Source organism: Sardina pilchardus, chromosome 2 (assembly GCF_963854185.1).
Source record: "Sardina pilchardus chromosome 2, fSarPil1.1, whole genome shotgun sequence".
In the NCBI taxonomy this organism is placed as follows: Eukaryota; Metazoa; Chordata; class Actinopteri; order Clupeiformes; family Clupeidae; genus Sardina; species Sardina pilchardus.
In genome coordinates, this window is record NC_084995.1 from 33,756,612 (window position 1) to 33,778,237 (window position 21,626).

A 21,626-nucleotide genomic window follows, 5' to 3' on the forward strand; every position below is an offset into this window, starting at 1 on the left:
GTTCCCATCCAGGCAGGTGTGTTTACAGTAGAGCAGTACAGTAGTTTCTTTGTTGGTTTCGAGGACATTTCGACAGGATCATTAACTGAAGGTATGTACAATTGGTTTCAGTTATGTTGTGCTAAAGAGTATGAACATGTACAAAATGTTTACTTCATCATTGGCAATGTGTGGTTCTGGAATCATACTGTATGCGTGTAATACCTAAATGTTGAGGATACAGGTTTTGATTTGCATACTTATTTTGATAGTTTTCTTGCTGCAGGTGATTTATATAGTATAATATTTAGTCGGAAATGTCTGTCTGTGCAAGTTTGTTTTTCTCTCCAAGGGCTATATTCTCCCATGTGCTTATTAGTTAAAAAAAAAATCAGTCTACACACGTTCTATCGTAAAGTCTGTCACTTACGCGTCATGAAGGCAGTTATATGTTTTTTGGGAACGCAATCCCAAAATTTGTTTGTGCTGTTATGTTGGCCTAATTCTCCCCTGATACTAGGCACTTCTGAGGACTGCGTTACTGTAAGTCAGGCGCCACTACAAGGTGACACACTGTATTGCATGAAGCGTACAGTGTAGGCCTCTACCATCACATAAGCACAGCAAATTTGCACTGTAATAGTGTTGTGATTTGCCCCTATTGCAGTGCAACATAAAGTAGCATACTGTATTTGCAAACATCACCTTATTAAACAGGGGAGAATATAAACATTTTAATCTCATAATTTTCCAAACAAGCCTGTTAAATAATTTGGTCAGTTGAAATAAAACTGAGAAATACTGTCTCATTTATGGGAAAGGGCATGTGCTTAAAGAAGGTTGCTGTGTGAAATGAGCGTATTGTCATCACAATTGATATAGACTTCATTGACACCCAGTGTCTGGACAAAAACAATCAAGTTTTATTAGTAGTAATATTCAATATCCTGTGCCGATCTTCCCTATAATACATACTACTGCTGTGCCTCTAGTCTCTAGTTAATTTCAGAAGGTAGCTAGTATTGTTGTTATGCCCATAGCATTCTTACTAGCGCCTCCTAGAAACTGCACAGCTAGATGTCAGTCTTGAGCTTCATGAAAAGTGAATAAATGAATTGAGCCTGTATGAGAACCTGCTGTCATTGGTCTTCAATGAGTTTTAGTTAGCTGCTTTCTATGCCCCCTTGTGCATAGCAAGGGCTTTGTGACCTTCTGATATTTATGTCTAACCCTCTCTTAAAAGTAATGAGTGTTAGTCTGTGCACTCTCCCTCTATACCATATAGTCATTACAAATATAACTTATTCAAGCAAACCACAGACTTTCATATGAAGACAGTTGAAACAATTGGCTCTCATGCAATGTCACACATTAAAATAATAATAATATTGATAAATAGTGAACAAATAAAACAAATAGCCAACCCATAACATTTACTCTGCTGGTTTAGGCCAAAGTCTCCTGTAAAGTCCTCTAAAGGCTTACTAACGGAACAATTTAAATAAATTATGGACTTTAGATGGCACCATTTTAAATAACTCATAGCCCACAGAATTGATCCAAAATGATGGAGGATAGATAGATAGATAGATAGATAGATAGATAGATAGATAGATAGATTAGGTACTGTTTTTTTCTGGTCTGGAATTTCTGTGGAGTATGTTGAACAATTGTAACTTTTGCAGGGGCTTACTGAGACATTGGATGCTAGGAAGTTAGCACCGGAAAAGCAATGAGCTAAGATGTTATTTCCCTCCATTCAGTTGCTTGACTGTGTTGATTGCCAAATGTGCAATTGAAAACAAATTGGCTTGGCTAGTTTTACACATTGAGTCTGTTCACGTTATTTAATTACACTACATACAGTAGATTGAAGTTACAGTGAGAATTCTTTGCCTTGAACACTAGATGTCATACATGACAGAGACACAAGGCTGCCCTAAGAGAGTACACTCTCACTCTTGCTTGGCTGTATACCCAGTCCATTGCAATCATCTGTGGAACAGAATATAATTGTAATAAAATACTGATAATCAGAATAATGATAATTTGTCTTTTAATAGATTCTATGAAATTGATTAATGGAACGAATGAGTGCATACAAAATAAATGAACTAAGGCTCAATTGTATAAAAATACACAACACACAATCGCTGTATACCTAAAATTGTAGAAAGTACCCAAAGCACAAAGAACAGATCCATCTTCAAATGAAGTGTCAGTTAAGTGGCTTCTCCTCCATCCAGTTGCTTGACTGTGTTGATAGCCAAATGTGCAATTGAAAATAAACTGGTTTGACTAGGGTTAGGGTTAGGGTTAGGGTTATAGGGTTGAACACTAGATGTCATATTGTGCATGAATGACTGATTTGTAAGAGATTGTCAATGGCTATGCAATGACTCCACCCTTAAAAGTTCAGATGCTTTTTGTACATGATTGTAGTATTTCCTGTCACTGTGGGCTTCAGGGCACAGTAGTACACTGCAGAGTCAGACACCTCTGCAGAGGAGATTTTCATGTCCATCCTTTTGACGTCCTTACTGATATGGACACTCAGGCGAGCACTCACAGTTGACCTGTTGTGTCCAGACTCAATGATGTACATGATAAATTCTGGCTTTGATCCAGGATATTGTCGATACCAGAATAATTCACTCGATGCTCCTCCGGTGTAGTTACAAGAAAGGGTAACTTTAGTTTCTTCTGACACATACAGTACATTTTCAAATGGTGTGATTTTATCTGCCAGACTGCCACCTGCATTACAAAGATATCCGTTAACATCACTTAGGCCTATGTCAATCTCTGACAAGTATCTGATTCTTAATGTTACTCATTCAAAGGTTACTACGATCAAGTATGATTCAAATCAAAGGTGTTGTTTGAATGTAAGGCTCTAATCAACTCTCCTACCTGTGAGGACAGACAGAAAGGCCAGTATGTGCAGACACATCCTGTAGGGTTCACAGAGATTGTCAGACTGCTGGTGCTCCCTCTGATTCTGTTTAGTCTTTCAGTGTGGCCCCTCCTTCTGCCTGAGGTGAAAATGGTTGCAAGTGTATATACATGCATTGATGTCATAACATACTGTACCTGTATATCAGGGTGAATTATGTTTTTCAACTCTTTAGTAATAACCCATGACGAAACTTTGCTTAGTTGAAAATCACTTTTAACTGGTTCTGCTAAAGATCTGCTAAAATTAATGTTAGGAATGTTAGGAACTTTGCAGGTTGCATGCATATATGTCATTACATGTATATATTTATATTTATATTTTTCTAAAGCACATTGGATGTTCATAGACTTCAACAAGGTACGAAGTCAAGTACCATCAATTTCACCATTTCCACTTAATATTTGATTCTGTTCTGCCCGTGATGTGTGTTGTCATTGATGGTGGACTCACAGAGGAAGTTGAGGGAATTGCAAAGGACAGGAGAGGTGCAGAGACACACAGCTCTGATCACTGTCCAGTTCAACAGACAACCCGTGGACTAGAGGGTCAGCCTCCTGCTTGAAATTGGCCTCATTGAAGATGTAGAGAAATTCTGGTCCTGAGTATGGGTACTGTCGATACCACAGCAAGGACTCTGTGTCTGCTGTCACAGTACATGACAGAGACACAAGGCTGCCCTCAGAGAGTACACTCTCAGTCATGCTTGGCTGTATACCCAGTCCATTACAATCACCTGTATAACAGAATATAATTGTTAAAATAATGATAATCATAATAATAATAATTGTACTGTCTTTCAATAGATTCTATGAAATTGATTAATGGAACAAATGAGTGCATACAAAATAAATGAACTAATGAGACAATACACAATGGCCGGGTTTCCCAGATGCGTTAAGAAGCTCTTAAGTGCTAAGAACTTCTTAGGAGTGTTCTAAGAACGTTCTAAGAACGCTCCTAAGAAGTTCTTAGCACTTAAGAGCACCTGTATAACAGAATATAATTGTTAAAATAATGATAATGATAATGATAATAATACTTGCACTGTCTTTTACATATTCTATGAAATCAATTAATGAAATTAATGAGTGCAAACAAATTAAATGAAGTATTGAGACTCAGGCTCTATTGTATAAAATACACAACGCACAATCTCTATATACCTAAGCTTGTAGAAAGCACCCAAAGCACAAAGAACAGATCCATCTTCAAATGAAGTGTCAGTTAAGTGGCTTCTCGGTGTTGAAGGAGCTGCTCTGTTAGTTCTGCCCCCTCCTCTGAGAGTCTGACTCCTAAGTGGTTTTGGTCTCCTCCTCTCATTCATATCTTGTGTGGATGGTGCACTAGACTTCATCAGGCTGTGTAGAAAGGGTGGAGGTAATGTTTATGCTTACTTTCAACTATATGGAAATATACTTGTAGTTGTAAAATAAGTTCTGGATAATTGCTCAAATTAAGCCATTTTGTTGGTGCGATGATGAAGAACACAGATGTAAAATCAGAGGGAATGCTGTTTTTAAATTCTGTAAGACTGAAATATGAAACACGTTCTGAAACTTTGTTTTTGGTTGAATGTAATTTCAAACATATTATGATCCTCTAAATTGACTGTTAACAATATATTAAGTTTGCAGGTTGCATACATATATGCATAAAATGTACATATTTACATTAATATTTTCTAAAGCACAATTGTGTGTTCACTGATGTCACCAAGGTGTGATTAGATCAATCATGTCAAGTACCATCAATTTCACCATTTCCACTATTTGATGTTATTCTGCCTGTGATGTGTGTTGTCATTGATGGTGGACTCACAGAGGAAGTTGAGGGAATTTATAATGACAAAGCTACACCATAGGCCTGGCCACGCTGAGCTTTTTGTACAGGGTGTCAGGTTTCCCCAGCACTGTGGGCTGCAGCGCGCAGTAGTAGAGTGCTGCGTCAGAGGGCTGAGCAGAGGAGAGGTGCAGAGACACACGGCTCTGATCACTGTCCAGTTCAACAGACAACCCGGGGACTGGAGGCTCAGCCTCCTGCTTGAAACTGCTCTCACTGAAGAGGTAGAGAAATTCTGGTGCTGAGTATGGGTACTGTCGATACCACAGCAAGGAGTCCTTGTTCACAGTCCCAGTGTAGTTACATGACAGAGACACACGGCTGCCCTCAGAGAGTACACTCTCAGTCTTGCTTGGCTGTATACCCAGTCCATTGCAATCACCTGTAGAGCAGAACGTATCAATAATGACAAAATAATGATAATAATAATAATAATAATTATGCAGTTTTTCAAACATATTTTATGATGTCAATTTATGAAACTAATGAGTACAAACAAATGAAATTAACTATAATGACTAAGGCACAAATGCATAAAAATACACAACACACAATCTCTGTATACCTACAATTGTAGAAAGCACCCAAAGCACAAAGAACAGATCCATCTTCAAATGACGTGTCAGTTAAGTGGCTTCTCGATGTTGAAGGAGGTGCTCTGTTAGTTCTGCCCCCTCCTCTGAGAGTCTGACTCCTCAGTGGTGTTGGTCTCCTCCTCCCATTCATATCTTGTGTGGATGGTGCACTAGACTTCATCAGGCTGTGTAGAAAGGGGTGGAGGTACTGTAATGTTTATGCTTACTTGTAACTGTATATGTTCTAGACAATTGTTTTGAAAATTAAGCCATTTTGTTGGTGGGATAAAGAACACAAACGTAAAATCAGAGGGAATGCTGTTTTTAACTTATGCAAGACTGAAATACAGCGATGAAACTCTTAATAATGAAACTTTGCTTTTAGTTGAAAGTCATTTTTCATGTAAAGATCTGCTAAAATGAATGTTAACATTGCATTACGTTTGCAGGTTGTTGATGATTTCTGTGTATATATTTCAGCAAAAGCATGACCAGTGCATGTGTAAGAGGGGTGACAACAGAATGCCCTACATTATAACAACTTACAGTATATTCAAGCGTAAAGATAGATGAAATAGACAATACCAGAGGCAGGACCCTTAAACACACAAGGCATGTAGATTTATTTTTTGTTTTGCACATGCCATTCATCGCTTGTGGAGTATTTGTCAGGCCATGCCGTGTTTCCTGTCACTGTGGGCTGCAGGGCACAGTAGTAGACAGCCGAGGCTGAGACTTCGGCAGATGAGATCTCCAGAAACACCTGGTCCTTCTTACTGTTCAGTTTAACGGACAACCCATGGACCGGTGGATCTGCTTTTTGTGAGTGATTTCCTTCAGTCAGAAGATACAAAAACTCTGGCCTCGATCTGGGGTACTGGCGATACCACAGCAGAGAGTCTGAACTATAAGTGCCACTGTAGTTACATGTGAACTTGATGGGGTCCCCCTCTTTAGAAATCTCTTCAGATGCGAGCGATTTTATATGCTGACCTGCCGTCTGCCCTGCAATATGAAATGCAAAAATTTTTAGATTGAAATGCTATTTGTATTATACCATATTGTATACAAGATATCACAACCTTTGTTATTGACATATTTACAAATTAAGTAATGTGGGTAGAGATAATATATTTTATACCTGTGAAAATAACAAAATGGCAAATAATACAGAGAGGTATCATCTTGACATTCAGTGATGATTACTTAACTGAAGCTGCCACCTTGTAGAGCCTAGTGAGGTATAAGTTTGCCTTCTAGTGCACACCCTCAGCCCTCAGAAATCCCTTCCCTCTCTGATCTCAGACAGACAGTAGCAACTGCATTTTCACTCGAGGAGGGGAGGTGGCTGTAGGAGTGAGAACATGTACTGCATCATAACCCATCATCATGTTGGCCAGTTTAAAAAAAAAAAACATACCTGGTACATACACTTTATTGACCAAGATTTCAGGCCCAGATGACAAACATTTCAGAAAGCTCTTTCAAAGTGAAACCATTTCAGACTAAATTCACTGGAGTCAAACTATGTCAGCCTTTATTTTGAGTTGGTTGACTTTTGGTAAATTGTCATGAAAGCTGTTTTTTTAATTATTATTATTGTGATTGGATTCTACTTAAATATTGGTACATTCTTACTGAACAAGTGCAATGTTCACATTGGTTTCCAACAAAGAGGTTGTCTGCCCTCTGCTGGTAAGTCTTAGACATTGCCAAATTATATGAATGGATATTTGGAACTTTAATCACCTTATAGAGTAGGTTCATACATTAGTGCTCACATTGTTTAAACTCCACTCTACAAATAGCCTATAGTTCACATTGCACCCTAATTAACTCAGCAAAGAAAACACATTTATAAGGAATATTAATCATACAAAACATGTTTATCTGTTTTAAATGTACATGACAATAACAATGTTTTAATATGCAGTGCTTTTGATAAAATAGATTTAAAGTATACATCGGTATGATGTGTTAAATCATTGTACATTGTATGTTCAGGGTCTGGACAGGGTATTGTATGTAGTGTAGTTTAATTATTACTGTTCATCAGGCTATTTTGTGGCAATGCTCAGAAACTGTGGTGCATGGGGTTCATAATGTAGGCTATATGCAGACATTTCCTTGCCCAGAGAATTATTCCGCACCTTTGGTTTGCCTGTTATTTAACACTCATTCTCTTCTGTAGGGATTCAGAAGGAACGTTCAAATATAAAAAAGGTCTCTTATACAGTAGATGTATTTCACAGTGTATGGTGTAGCTCACCCTGCACAGGACAGCATGAAAAAATGTAAGCATTAAAAGAAGGATGAAGACAAAAGGTAAAATAAAAGTCTATTTTTCCAAGCCATCATATTATACATTTTAAAGCTTTCTTTAAAGCTAGTCCAAAGTAGATGCTTGTGGCATGCAGTTGCAAGGTAGTTTTTGTATTGTGTCTCCAAGTTTCCTCTCACTGTGGGCTGCAGGGCGCAGTAGTAGATTGCTGAGTCTGACACTGTAGCTGATGGGATATCTAGAAAAACCTGGGTCTTCTCGTTGTTCAGTCTGGTGTTAAAACGATGATTTTCTGGGTTAACTTTACCAGAATTGTGAAGAATTAGAAGCAAGAACTCTGGTTTCGATGCAGGGTATTGGTAGTACCACTGTAAGTTGTTGGTATAGCCTTCATATCTGCAGCCAATAGTAACGTTTCCTCCCTCTGACACTGTCACATACTCTTCAGACTTTATGGGTGTTATTTTTTGACTGCAACTGCAACCTGTATAAAAAAACATGAATACAAGTTTGAAACGCGCCATAAATATTGATGTCATGGTTTCATCACTCACAAATATGCATTAAATATATAAGGCATAATAAAACATGCACATTATATATGTAGCTATATCTGTACAAATCTGTTAAAGTGATCCAATTTGACTCACCTATGAGTGTAGTAAAAATCAGCCGAGAGAACAGGAGCATGATGGCAGATGTCTGTAAGGAACAAGATGTGAGAAGAGTACTGTACACCGTCAACAGTGGGCTGCCTTCATCTGAAAGAAGCCACTCCCCCTCGTTGTTCCTTACTGAGCATATAAGGACTCCACCAACCATGTGTTCATGTGCCGGACCGGTTCAGTATACTAACAGTAGGTGCTTCACATTGCTCTAACATGATTCTGTTGGATGAATTCATTGCTGTGGCAAAATGTGTCAGTTCATTGTCATAACATTGTGTTTGAAAGAAAGCTATATACGTTTGTTTAATTTAATTTTTTGAGGTTTAGTATATGTGACAAAACCTCTTTTCCTTTTTCCCCTAGTATAGGCTACATTTACAGTACCTTATTGATTCAATTAGAGAAAAGTGGATTACTCAAGTTATTCATTCTGAAGACTGTTTCATGTGATGGTAACGTAGTAGGCCTATGGTTTGATAATTTGGACAGCCCTAACTTTTCATTTTTTACAGTGGAGGGTCTGGGTTCAGAACAGTGTCATGTAAAGTGTTACAGTGTTTTCTAATGAACAATGTGCAAGGCAGCACTATTCTGTATTTCAAAACTACAATGTTACACCTTATTGTGTGTAGGGGGTTTGATTGCAAGACAGTGGGTGTGTTTCAATGTTTTTACTGTTTTCAAAGCTAGTCCAAAGTACATGCTTGTGGAACACAGTTGAAAGGTACATTAGTTTTTGTATTGTGTCTCCATGTTTCCTCTCACTGTGGGCTGCAGGGCGCAGTAGTAGATTGCTGAGTCTGACACTGTAGCTGATGGGATGTCTAGAAAAACCTGGGTCTTCTCGTTGAGTCTGGTGTTAAAACGATGATGTTTTGGGTCAATTTGACCAGTACCATGAAGAATTAGAAGCAGGAACTCTGGTTTCGATGCAGGGTATTGGGAATACCATTGTAGGTTCTTGACATCAAATTGACCAAATCCTTCATATTTGCAGCCAATAGTAATGTTTTCTCCCTCTGACACATACTCTTCAGACTTCATGGGCTTTATTGTTTGACTGCAACTGCAACCTGTGCAAATAATATAAATACAAGTTTGAATGTGTCATAAGTATGGGTGTCAAGCTTTCATCACTCACAGATATGCTTTAATTACATCTACAAATCAAGCGCATTATATTTAGCTATATCTGAACAAGTCTGTTAAAGTGATCCAATTTGACTCACCTATGAGTGTAGCAAAAATCAGCCGAGAGAGCAGGAGCATGATGGCACAGGTGTCAGTAAGGAACACGATGTGAGGAGAGCACACCATCGGCAGAGGGCTGCACTCATCTGAAAGAAGCCACTCCCCCTCTCTGTTCCTTACTGAGGGTGGTGAGGGACTCTTCTTCTGGACCCAGTTTCCTGTGAGGGAAAATAACCAAGATGGAATTTAACCTTTGATTTGATACTTGTGTTTCTGTAAGATCTTACACTCTTGAATGGACTCTTCTGTTAAAGCTTAACCTAGTTCATAATGTTCCTTATAACTATGACTGCCGCTAGCGTAGCGGTCATATTGTGATTGTTGAAGTTTTTTTTCTCTCTCTCTCTCTCTCGCCCGTCATCTACTTCCTGAATTTTTGGTCAACGATTAACGTGACACCGCAACACCGGGCATAAAACTTGGTGGGCATGTAGCCCCAGTAGACTTTTACGGAAAAAAAATCATTTGGTCCCCGGGGGCCAGTCCACCCCCGTGCTGGCCCCCCGAAACCCCAAAAAATCAGTTTTTCCTAAATAACTAATTGAACCGTGGCACTGAGGATGATGAAATATTTATGGTATGTTGGTCTGAAGAGCCTGCATCAACTTAGCTCATAACCAGTTATTTGTGATTTGCAAAAATGAAAATGCAATATTATATTGCTCTACTCGCCTACATCTTCAGATGAAATGCTATGAACTGCACCAAATTTCATGTGTATGATTAACCTGACCTCCTCTGGGAGTATGCCACGTTTTATGGAATTTCATCTATGGGGGGCTACAAAATAAATACATTTCTGTAAATGTAGTGACTGTACACCCATCAGCCTGCAGATGGTGCTTTTGAGCGAAGGGTTGCTGGTTAAGAATGACACACACTCACTCACACACACAACCCCACACACACACATCCACAGATTACACACACACACACACACACACACACACACACACGTATGCAATGCACGCGTCGCACACATACACACACAGACACACACAGACACACACGGTCAAATTTGGTGCAGTTCATAACATTTCATCTGAAGATAGGGGCGATTACAATATAATATTGCATTTTATTTTTTTGCCATATGGGTGCAAATCACAAATGACTGGTTATAAGCTAAGTTGATGCAGGCTCTTGAGACCAACATACCATAAACATTTTGTCATCCTCGTTGCCATGGTTCAGGTAGTTATTTAGGCCAGTGCGGGGGTGGAGTGCCCCCCGGGGACCAAATGAAATTTTTCCGTAAAAGTCTACTGGGGCTACATGCCTACCAAGTTTCATGTGCCCCAGTGCTACGGTGTCCCGGGAATCGTTGACCTAAAACTCAGGAAGTAGATGATGGAAGAAAAAAAAACTTTGACAATCATGATAGGACCGCTACGCTAGCTACACTAGCTACACTAGCTGCAATTAACTAGCCTTGAGTTTTTAATACCCTTTGAATACAAAGTGTGAGTCACAGTAACATGTTGCCTAGAAATGGCAATTTTGGGAACTTGCATTTTGCATATTTCTTGATGATGTTTATCACATGACATGTGCTGTCATTCCCATCATAGTCAATTGTGCACGCTCAAAACTATGGGAATGAAAATAGTGCACCATGGTAAATTAAACCATGATAAAAGATGTTAGAGGCGCCATTCTTCCAAGCCATCATGTTATACATTTTTAAAAACGATTGAGATTTTATAAAAACATGCCGTGTATATATGTATTTGTGTACATGTATGCTTCTTTATTTCAAGAAAGTCCTAAGTAGATGTGGCACACAGTTGAAAGGTACACTAGTTTTTGTATTGTGTCTCCATGTTTCCTCTCACTGTGGGCTGCAGGGCGCAGTAGTAGATTGCTGAATCTGACACTGTAGCTGATGGGATATCTAGAAACACCTGGGTCTTCTTGTCGTTCAGTCTGGTATTAAAACGATGATTTTTTGGGTCAAGTTGACCGGTATCGTGAAGAATTTGAAGCAAGAACTCTGGTTTTGATGCAGGGTATTGGTAGTACCATTGTATGCTGTTGATTTCATATGGACCGTATCCTTCATATTTGCAGTTTATAGTAATGTTTCCTCCCTCTGAGACATACTCTTCAGACTTCGTGGCTCTTATTGTTTGACTGCCACTGTAACCTGTATAAATAATATGGATACAAGTTTGAATGCATCATAAATATGGAGGTCATGGTTTCATCAGTCACAGACATGCTATAAATAGGGTATAAATCAAGCACACTATTCAGTATATCTGTACAAATCTGTTAATGTGATCCAATTTAACTCACCTATGAGTGTAGTAAAAATCAGCTGAGAGAACAGGAGCATGATGTCACAGGTGTCGGTGAGGAACAAGATGTGAGGGACCGTCGAGGGTACAGTACACACTTCCTTTATCATCAGAGACTTCATCTGAAAGAAGCAACTCCCCCTCTGTCTTCCTTATTGCGCATGGTGAAGGATTCCACCATCTGTTCTTGGCCCAGTTTCCCTAAACCTTTTGATGATATGTCTTTCATTTATTATAGGCCTACTTTAAACTCTAATTGAAGGGTTTTTTTTTTACCTGTTCTTCAGTTTTAAAAGTGTAGTGACCACTCTTAAGCTATACCTCAACACAGTTTTCAGGTAGGCCTAAAACAAACAACTTCGAACCTGGAAATATAGTATTAGTGGCAAGATATATGCACGTAGTGCCATGTTTGATCTACTGTATGTGTTGCATAGCATTTGTTGTGTTGTCCAATAAAGAAACTGATATCTTCATTTATTTCATTTAATGCCAACTGCAGCATCATACATGTGTCTATATCATGATCTGTCACGTCTTTAGTCTGAGGCTTCCATAGTAGGCGTGTCCTTAACTATACTACAGACAGGATAAACTAGTGAAACATAATTGTATTGAAATATCTATAGATGAATGCGCTGTGACACTTTCACTCATGTTCGTAGGATTTCTTTGGGACCTATCAGGTTTTTGTTTAAGGCTGTCTGATTTCCTGTCACTGTGGGCTGCAGAGCACAGTAGTAGATTGCCGAGTCAGTCATTTCAGCTGAAGAGATCTCCAGTTCCAGGCGTGTGATGTTGTCCAAAACCCTCACTGACAGATTTTCAACATGCTCAGGGTGTTTCATCCCTGATGTGGTGATGTACTGAAGGAACTGTGGCTCAGAATGGAGACCTTGGCGATACCACTGCAATGTCCTGACAGACCCACTGTAACTGCAGGTGAGAGTGGCGCTCCCTCCCAGTGCAACATGCTTCACAGAGTCCAGAGATTTGATACTATCATCCTCCAAGGTTTCACCTACCAACATAGAGGGAAGAACGCTGGTCAGTTTGATCATGTACAAGTTTGCAAGTAGTACATTTTCTAGTATAACAATAGTCAACATGAATTAATATGCTTTCATACCAATATAGAGCAAGAAAAGGATGACTGCAGAGAGAGACACCATTGCTGATCTCCAAAAGGTTTGTCACTGTGAGGGCCGTCTGCGAAAAGCATTTTTCTACTTCACATTCGGTTGCTGAAGGCTCTTAAGCTCCACCTACTGGAAAGAAAAGGTTATTTTCTCATCTTCCTGCAGTGTTCATATTTGGTAATATCTGCAATGTTATTCCAACATCAACATATTTAAAAAGTAAATATGAGGAAAATAAAGGATTAGAAAATTTCCAACAACCAGGTTTGATCCAAACAATTATTAAATATTAATGCTGAGCATTCTGATATGACATCATTGTTTACAACACTGAAATAAGATTCTGGTAAGTTCTTTGAGTTGGTGAACTGCATTGTCATAGTGCTAATTACAGTTTGCATGGTATACAATTTGCATGGTATAATATGTTAATGGACCTGCAGGTTGGCTATGTACATAGTACATGTGTATGTCTGTTTTCATGATCATTTCAAGAGACGTCAACTGTTGCATGCCAAATCCCCCAAAGGATTCATTGTTTGCACCATATTTCCCCAAAACATTTGTGAATGTGAATATTATGATTAAAGATCTTTTAGATTTGCCAGATGTTCCGCTGTAGTTTTTTTTATGGATCGGTCTCAGCCACCATCTTTGTTTCTTATTCAATGAGTCAGGACAAACATTGGAGACTGAGCTGAAACCACATACTGTATGTGAGCAACAACTTGCTGCAAGCAACTAACAAAATGGTGTATTGACACCACCAGCTTGCACCTTCATCATGTATAATCTATTTCTCAGAACGCCATGAGCAGAGCAGTTGTTGGAAAGACATTACTGGTCTGCTTACATGTCAAGGTTGTACATATACCATCACTTTCTGAAGATAAATTAGTTTAGGGGTGCATTAATGGCAGTGTGTGATGTGCCAAGACTGCCACATGATGGCGCCTTTTGGTTTTAAGGAGATTTTCATGCTTTGGGATAAAAATTGATTAGGCAAAGTGTATTAACTGACAATTTCTAGCAAAGTAATATGATATATTTTTGAAAAGGTTTGATTTCTTTCAGGATATTGCACAGTGGCCATATTTGAATACAAAATAACATTTGCATGAATATTCTTCCCTGATATTTGACCATGAAAAAAAAGTTTTTTTTTTCTGTAAATGTCTAGTAAATATATTCAATATGCTACAGATACAGATAATGATAATGGGTAAACATCATAATACATAGCATCATGTACTGATGTGGTTTTTGTACAGTGTCTGTATGTTTCCTGTCATTGTGGGCTGCACAGCACAGTAGTAGACAGCAGAGTCTAAGACTTGAGTGGAGGAGATCTCCAGAACCACATGCTTGGTGTCCTGGTTGATGTGAGACGACATTCTTGGTGGGGTTCCTCCCGTGGTGTTGTACTCCGTTATGAATAGGATAAATTCAGGTGTAGCCCCAGGACACAGACGGTACCAGTGTACAGAGTTAATATCTGCACTTGTGTACTTGCAGGAGAATGTGGCACTGGCATCCTCCAGAACATTCTTAGTAGAATCTAGAGATGCTATGATATCCTCTTGGGTGTCATCTGTCGAAAACGTCATTTATTTTAATTGAGTATTTTGCACATTTTTACATAGCTTAAATTAAAATTAAACGAATGGTGAAGAAACATTTTCTTGAATGTTATTCCTCTTATTGTAAGTCACTTTGGATAAGAGTCTGCTAAATGCATAAATGTAAATGTAAATGATTTTGTTATTTATCTTCATTTAGTGTATACTCACCTATAAACATGAACAAAATCATTGTAACACAGAGATATTTCATTGTTAACTTGTTTTTGCAAGGCAAGCATCTGTTTGTTGTCCCTCCTTGACTCTAAACACACTCAGGCAAGAGTGACAGTTCTGCTAAAGCCCCTTCAGTTTTACTGTAAGATAGCATCAGTGCCTCCTTCAGGAGTAAAGAGTAATTTAGGTCATTCATTGTATTGTCTGTGTCCTTTGTGCAGCTAGATATGAGTTTTCAGATTATTACATTGTATTTAATCCACATTTTACACAATGTCTCAACTGGATTGGGTTAATAGATCTTCCCTCCATCTGAGAGGTTTTTGCACAGCAGAGTCTGAGTTCCTGTCACTGTGGGCACCAGGGCGCAGTAGTACACAGCAGAGTCAGACGCCTCTGCAGAGGAGAGCTCCAGAAACACACGCTTTTCATCAATTTTTATGGATGGAGCCAGACGGGGAACTCGGTCTGAAGTGGCACCATGTTCATATATGTAGTAGAGAAACTCTGGGATGGAGTTGGGGTGTTGCCGATACCACTGTAAACTATTGACATTACTACTGCTGTAGTTACAGGAGAAAGTGGCCCTTTCTCCCTCACTGATTACCACTGAGGAATGTAAAGGTGTTATGGTATTCCCAACAGATTCTCCTGTGAATGATGAAGAAAGTGATGAAGAGTGTGTGAAAATGACAATAGTCTTTTTAAATGGAGGTGACATTCAAACATTCACATTAGATACTGAACTACTATATACAGTATCAGCCTTATTACATATAGCATACTATAATGATAAATGATCTCAAGGTTCTTACCTATTAAGAGAGACAAGACCAGGAACACAGAGAGTGCTACCATGACTGTCCTGTATTGACACGACATACAAGACTGTAAGCATAAATCCAGACACCTTCTTTCTTTACACACATGCACTTCTAGACTCCACCCCATGCATCTTGTAAAGGCAAAAATGACAGATCTGTTACAGCCTCTTCAGTTTCAAGAAATTAATCATCAGTGCCTCCTTCAGGAGCAAAAGAGTAATTTACATGTAGTCCATCATCAGTGTTCCTTTATCATCGTTTGGAAACAACTTTTATTGACAAACTGATTGGTAAGTAGTGACTGAGCAAATGCCTTGTAAGGATGTAAGGAAATAATGACGATATTTTTTGAGATGCATATCCTTCATGAGTTAGATGCATGCCACTGCTTCTGTGGCTGGTATCTAATATGATATAATGTTGGTCTCATTATCAGAATCAGAGTCAGAATCAGCTTTATTGGCCAGGTTTGCGTGAACAAACAAGGAATTTGCAAGGCAGTACAGTGCAATGATGATGTATTCATAGCAATATTGTAACTGTAAGATTGAAGAGCACATGATATGAGGTAGATGAGCAGAACAGGTTGATTCACTTTGTTCGGTGTAAGGGTTATTTCTGAGTGTTCAACAGAGTGACAGCTTGGGAGAAGAAGCTGTCTTTGTGTCGTCTGTTATTATAGAATGAGGATGATTGTTTTGCCATTACTGAAATGGACATTTCCAGCAGATAGATCTTTGTGAAACTCCTCTGCATCTGAGAGGTTTTTGCACAGCAGAGTCTGAGTTCCTGTCACTGTGGGCACCAGGGCGCAGTAGTACACAGCAGAGTCAGACGCCTCTGCAGAGGAGAGCTCCAGAAACACACGCTTTGCCTCTTTATCTATGGAGGGAGTCAGACGGGGAACTGAACCTGTAGGGGAGCCACTCTCAAACATGAGGTAGAGGAACTCTGGGATGGAGTTGGGATACTGCCGATACCACTGTAAAGTATTGCCAGTGCTACCACTGTAGTTACAGGAGAGAGTGACACTTTCTCCCTCAGTGACGACCAGTGAAGAATGTGATGATGTGATGGCATTCCCAACAGATTCTCCTGTGAATGGTGAAAAAAGTGATGAAGAGTGTGTGAAAATGACAATAGTCTTTTTTAAATGGAGGTGACATTCAGACAAACAAACATAAATGAACATCTCTGAAATATGCTTTTGTGGTCCAATCTAGAATACAGATTTTTATTGTATTACATACTGAACTACTATAAACTGTATCAGCCTTATCACGTACAGTATAACTTACATAATGATAAATAAAAATGATTTCAAGGCTCTTACCTATTAAGAGAGACAAGACCAGGAACAAAGAGAGTGCTACCATGGCTAACCTGCTTTGACATGACATACAAGACTGCAAGCATAAATCCAGATACCTTCTTTACACACACATGCACTTCTAGACTCCACCCCATGTACAGTATCTTGTAAAGGAGAAGGTACCAGGTACCAGGTACTGGCACAAATACATTTTATTGTGGCAGTCTTTTGTGTTTTTACTAACTGATGAAATTAAAATGCTAGTCATTTCAATTGTGTTCCAGTCAATATTTGGAAAATTAACTGTAAAAGTCATCTGATTGACAGAGAAAAAAGACCCATGGGATACTGTAAATAATAAAGTGATATCTAAGTGTTGACAGAATTAAAGGGTTTATTAAACTTTCTACCATGACTGAAGCTTCTTGAAATTATATGATTTTAGTACATACTCGAGAGGGAGTAATTCATTTCATGACTGCACTATGTCAGGTTATTGCAGGGGGTTAAGGGAGCTTCCATCACTGTGGGCTGCAGTGCGCAGTAGTATAGAGCAGAGTCTGAACCTTGGATAGAGGAGATCTCCAGTTCTAGCCGTTTGCCGTTTCCATCCAACTCTACGGACATATGCGGAGGCCTATACAGTGGGTTTGATTCTTCATAACCTGTTGATGCCACTATAAGGTTCAGGAATTCGGGCCCTGCTCCTGGCTTTTGCCGATACCATAAGAAACTATATGGAGAGCCATCGCATGTGCAGGAGAGTTTCGCAATGCTGCCTTCTGAGAGATGAAGTTCCGTTTTGTCTGAAGAAATTGAAACTGACCATATATTTCCTTTAGAAAGAACAGAAAGACATGTTTTGTTCAGAGAAATAGAATGTATCAATAATGTCTTGAGCCATTTGGAAGCAATGTTGCATGCATATGATACGAAATGAAATTAAATGTGCTATATTGAATGAAATCTCATCTTTGTGTCAAGTATGGACATGTTTAAGCTGCTCACCTAAACAACCAAAGAGTACCATGGTGCTGTAAAGAAATGCCATTGTGAATTCCATGGCGTTCAACTGCAACTGTAAGTGTGACTGACATGGTATCTGCTCCTCCCTTCTCTTGTGAGTTTTGCTCCCCCCACTGAGACACTTCATTACACTGGAAGTCAATCAACGTCTAGCGTAGCTGGAATTCACAATGTGGGTCAGCACAGAGCCCATCAGGGTAGGAGCAGGCTTCACTCAAGAGCTACAACATTTTTTAGAGTGCTGACCAAAGTATAAGCTATAACTGAAGGACAGGAAAAAAGGCCGCACTATGCATAGATACCATTTATTCCACAGACGCATTTCGGCGTTCTGCCCTTCTCAGTGAGTCGGGTGGCACAGAGCCCAACACGCAGCTGTTGCCAAAAGAAATCATTACAACTATGCTTGAATGTGCCACAGTACAACATGAGCCTTATAATCACAAGCAATACTACAATCAAGGAGACCATTGCTCTGGCACAGCGACCACATACAGAACACAAGCCGACGGGTCGGTGGTGTTATAATGACACGCAAATGTATATTTGAGATATAGCGTGTGAGGAGAAAAAAACTAACAAACTTGACAACATAATTTACAGCAAGGGGAAATCACACTCTAATCCAGTATGGCAGTTAGTTGTACAAGTGCACTCCCGAACAGCCCTGCACATGGAGTGATTGTTTCTCAGTACACACTCTCTCCATCAGCAAGATACTGTATACTGTAACTGAAGGCAATGTTTACACTGCCTACCAGTGGTATCATGAAATACTGACATACAGTATACTTATATACAGCATAGAGAGGCATACAATGAATAATAAGGCAGGATGCTTACTTAAATAGCCCATTAACCAGATGTTCCAACAATACATAAAACCTCATCTGTGATGGCAAGTTATTGATATGCCATTTTTGATTCGAATCACAGTTGAGGCTATGTCCTTTACCAAAACCACTCTTATTCCTGTCAAATTGCTTAAATGTTTCATAGGCCTAATACAACTTTCTAGTGGGGGACTGAAATGTACTGTACTGTCTGCAGAATGAGGAATTTGCATGGCTTATTTGAATACAGTTGTTTTTAGATAATATATAAAATAAATTAATGTACTGTATGTGTACATTTTGTCACTTTGCAAAAAAGGCTGTACATTTTGCAGCCTCACTATTGTTTCTGCACTGGGCTCAGCACTGATAGTGCCACTGTGGGTGGAGTGACTGGGTGCTACAGCACAGAAGTAGACAGCAGAATCAGAAGACAGCAACTCCTTAATTTTCAACGGAACTGATTTCAACGTTAAGTTCACTTTGGAGTGAAATCTTTGCCTGACGTTTTCCTGGTTATGATCTTCCCTGTAAATATAGGGAATGGGTATAAGCTTTGGGAAGTCATTTGGATATTGTTTGTACCAGAGGAGAGAAGGTGATGGGTCGGTGGTGTTGTAATGACACGCGATGGTCACACTGTCTCCCTCCAAGGCAGTTAGATATACATGTGGTTGGTCAACATGATGTTCTCCTTCAACAACTAGAGGACAAAATGGATTTTTATGCAAATCATATACAATTCTATATTAAAAAAAATATTTTTAAATAAAACATGTGTGGGGGAAAAAAACTTACCAACATGATTTACAGCGAAGACAAATAGCACTCTAATCCAGTATGCCATGGCCAGTTTGTACAAGTGCACTCCCAAACAGCCCTGTCTGTCCCTTATATGTGTTTTTCTCCATCAGTAAGATACAAGTACAACTGACATGTTTATGTTTACACTGCCTCCCTGTGGTACAGTATATGTCATATCATGCACACTTATACCATACTATAACTTACTAATGAATAACAAGACAAACAAGACAAGACAAACAGCCTACTTAAAAATTCCTCAAACCAGAAGCAGTTATCTATGACAAGAAGAAATCCAGAAATTCATTGTTGGTTTGGATGACAGTCATGGGTATATCCTTTATCAAGCCCACTTCATTCATGCCATATTGCTTAGATGTGTTATGTGTTATTTGACATACAACACGTTACGTGATGTCATTCACACAATTAAAACTGAACCTCGTCAATTAATTTCATGTTCTACTTTTGTTATGTTCTAGTCTGAGAATAGATTCTGGACGGCTGTCCAATTTGTTACAGCCTTCTCTAAACTGATGACAGTTATGATGAGCTAATTTTCATTATACTTGGAGCGCAATGAATAATGAGGAATTTCCATGATTAGTTTTACTTCAGTTGTTTTTAGTTCAGATTCAGTGCAGTAGAATTAATATGTCAAACCTACAGGCTACACAGGACAGCATGGTTTCATATCTGTGATCATTACCATGTATAATAATTGCATACAAATATCTATATATATATATATCTATATCTATATATATATATATATATATATATATTTATGTATTTATTTATTTACCTAAATATAGACTAGGTAAGCAAAATCACTCAAGTTGCAGGCGAGTTATAAAGAGGTATCCATTCCATATCCATAGCGTTTTTGTATGAGTATTGAGTGTGCAGCTGTCACTGTGGGCTGCAGAGCACAGTAGTACACAGCAGAGTCAGACACTTGCAGATCCTGGATTGTCAGAGGAACAGTTTTTCGGTCTGTGTCTAATTTGGAGTAGAACCTGTCCTTTCTTTCTTCTTTTCTTTCACTGTAGGTATTGATCATAAGGATTAACTCAGGGATGCCATTTGTTAATTGTTTGTACCAGAGAAGGGACGCTGATGTAGCTGAAGTTTTGTAATGACACGCAATAGTCTCTTCATCTGCCTCAAAAGCTCTTAAATATCCAGTTGTTTGGTTAACAGAATCCTGTCCAACCGCCACTAAAAAGAGAAGAGAATGCAAATTAATGTTTGCCTACATTGGATAAAAAATAAATAAATTGTAGCCGGTCTGTATAAGTCATATCAAAGTTAATCTTAATGCTTAACTTACGAGCAATCTTTGCTGCAAGGAAAACTAACACTCTAGGCCACTGTGCCATGGCAAATGATCTGATTGATGTTCTCTGGATTTGTCTCCCACCAGAAGTGATCGTGTGTATCATGCTCAGTGCTCACTTACAGTGTGTGTTCTGACTCTCAGTCCCATCAAAGACATTCACACTGCCATCTTGTGGAGCATATTCTGCAACACACACATACTTTTGCAAAAGTGTACGAAGAACTGAACACAGGTGGACCGATTCTCATTGCTTTTTATTTGTGAGTATTGGTGCATGCAGGTACTGTAATTGGATGTTTGAGATTATTGGATTTACTGTTAAATAATTTTAGAGCTAAAAAAAATATTTTTTATTCAAGTGAGCAGGCCCTTATGAAAAAATAGGCCCTCTATGAGCTATCAGTGTAGTTTTTGTATGAGTGTTGTAAGCGCTGCAGTCACTGTGGGCCTCAGGGCACAGTAGTACATGGCAGAGTCAGACACTTGCAGATTTTGGATAGTCAGAGGAGCAGTCTTTGAAGTTTTGTCTACTTTGGAGTGGAATCTGTCCTTGAATTTTTGTTCTATTTGTGGTTATTTGAAGATATAGATCAGGATTAACTCAGGGAAGCCATTTGCCTGTTGTTTGTACCAGAGAAGGGAAGGTGATGAATCTGAAGTTTTGTAATGACACGCAATGGTCACTTCAGCTCCCTGAA

At 38.9% G+C, this 21,626-nt stretch overlaps 1 protein-coding gene and 4 gene segments (V, D, J or C); all 5 read right to left on the reverse strand.

Moving 5' to 3' along the window:
• Positions 1-2,386: 2,386 nt before the first annotated feature.
• LOC134099257 (uncharacterized) lies at positions 2,387-5,385 on the reverse strand. The gene is made up of 4 exons (XM_062552049.1): positions 5,343-5,385; positions 4,795-5,159; positions 3,450-3,645; positions 2,387-2,736 (listed from the first exon to the last, which is right to left on the reverse strand). The coding sequence occupies exons 1-4, from the start codon at positions 5,383-5,385 to the stop codon at positions 2,387-2,389; spliced, it is 954 nt and encodes a 317-aa protein (XP_062408033.1).
• A 3,645-nt stretch (positions 5,386-9,030) lies between these two features.
• LOC134099268 (T cell receptor alpha variable 3-like) lies at positions 9,031-9,618 on the reverse strand. The segment is given in 2 exon segments: positions 9,031-9,374; positions 9,531-9,618. Coding segments are annotated over 2 exon segments (432 nt in total).
• A 2,742-nt stretch (positions 9,619-12,360) lies between these two features.
• Positions 12,361-13,373, reverse strand: LOC134071228 (T cell receptor alpha variable 18-like). The segment is given in 2 exon segments: positions 12,361-12,873; positions 12,982-13,373. Coding segments are annotated over 2 exon segments (411 nt in total).
• Positions 13,374-14,211: 838 nt separating this feature from the next.
• Positions 14,212-15,040, reverse strand: LOC134071234 (T cell receptor alpha variable 12-2-like). The segment is given in 2 exon segments: positions 14,212-14,582; positions 14,782-15,040. Coding segments are annotated over 2 exon segments (390 nt in total).
• A 1,151-nt stretch (positions 15,041-16,191) lies between these two features.
• LOC134071221 (T cell receptor alpha variable 20-like) lies at positions 16,192-16,999 on the reverse strand. The segment is given in 2 exon segments: positions 16,192-16,706; positions 16,945-16,999. Coding segments are annotated over 2 exon segments (462 nt in total).
• Between the last annotated feature and the right edge of the window lie 4,627 nt (positions 17,000-21,626).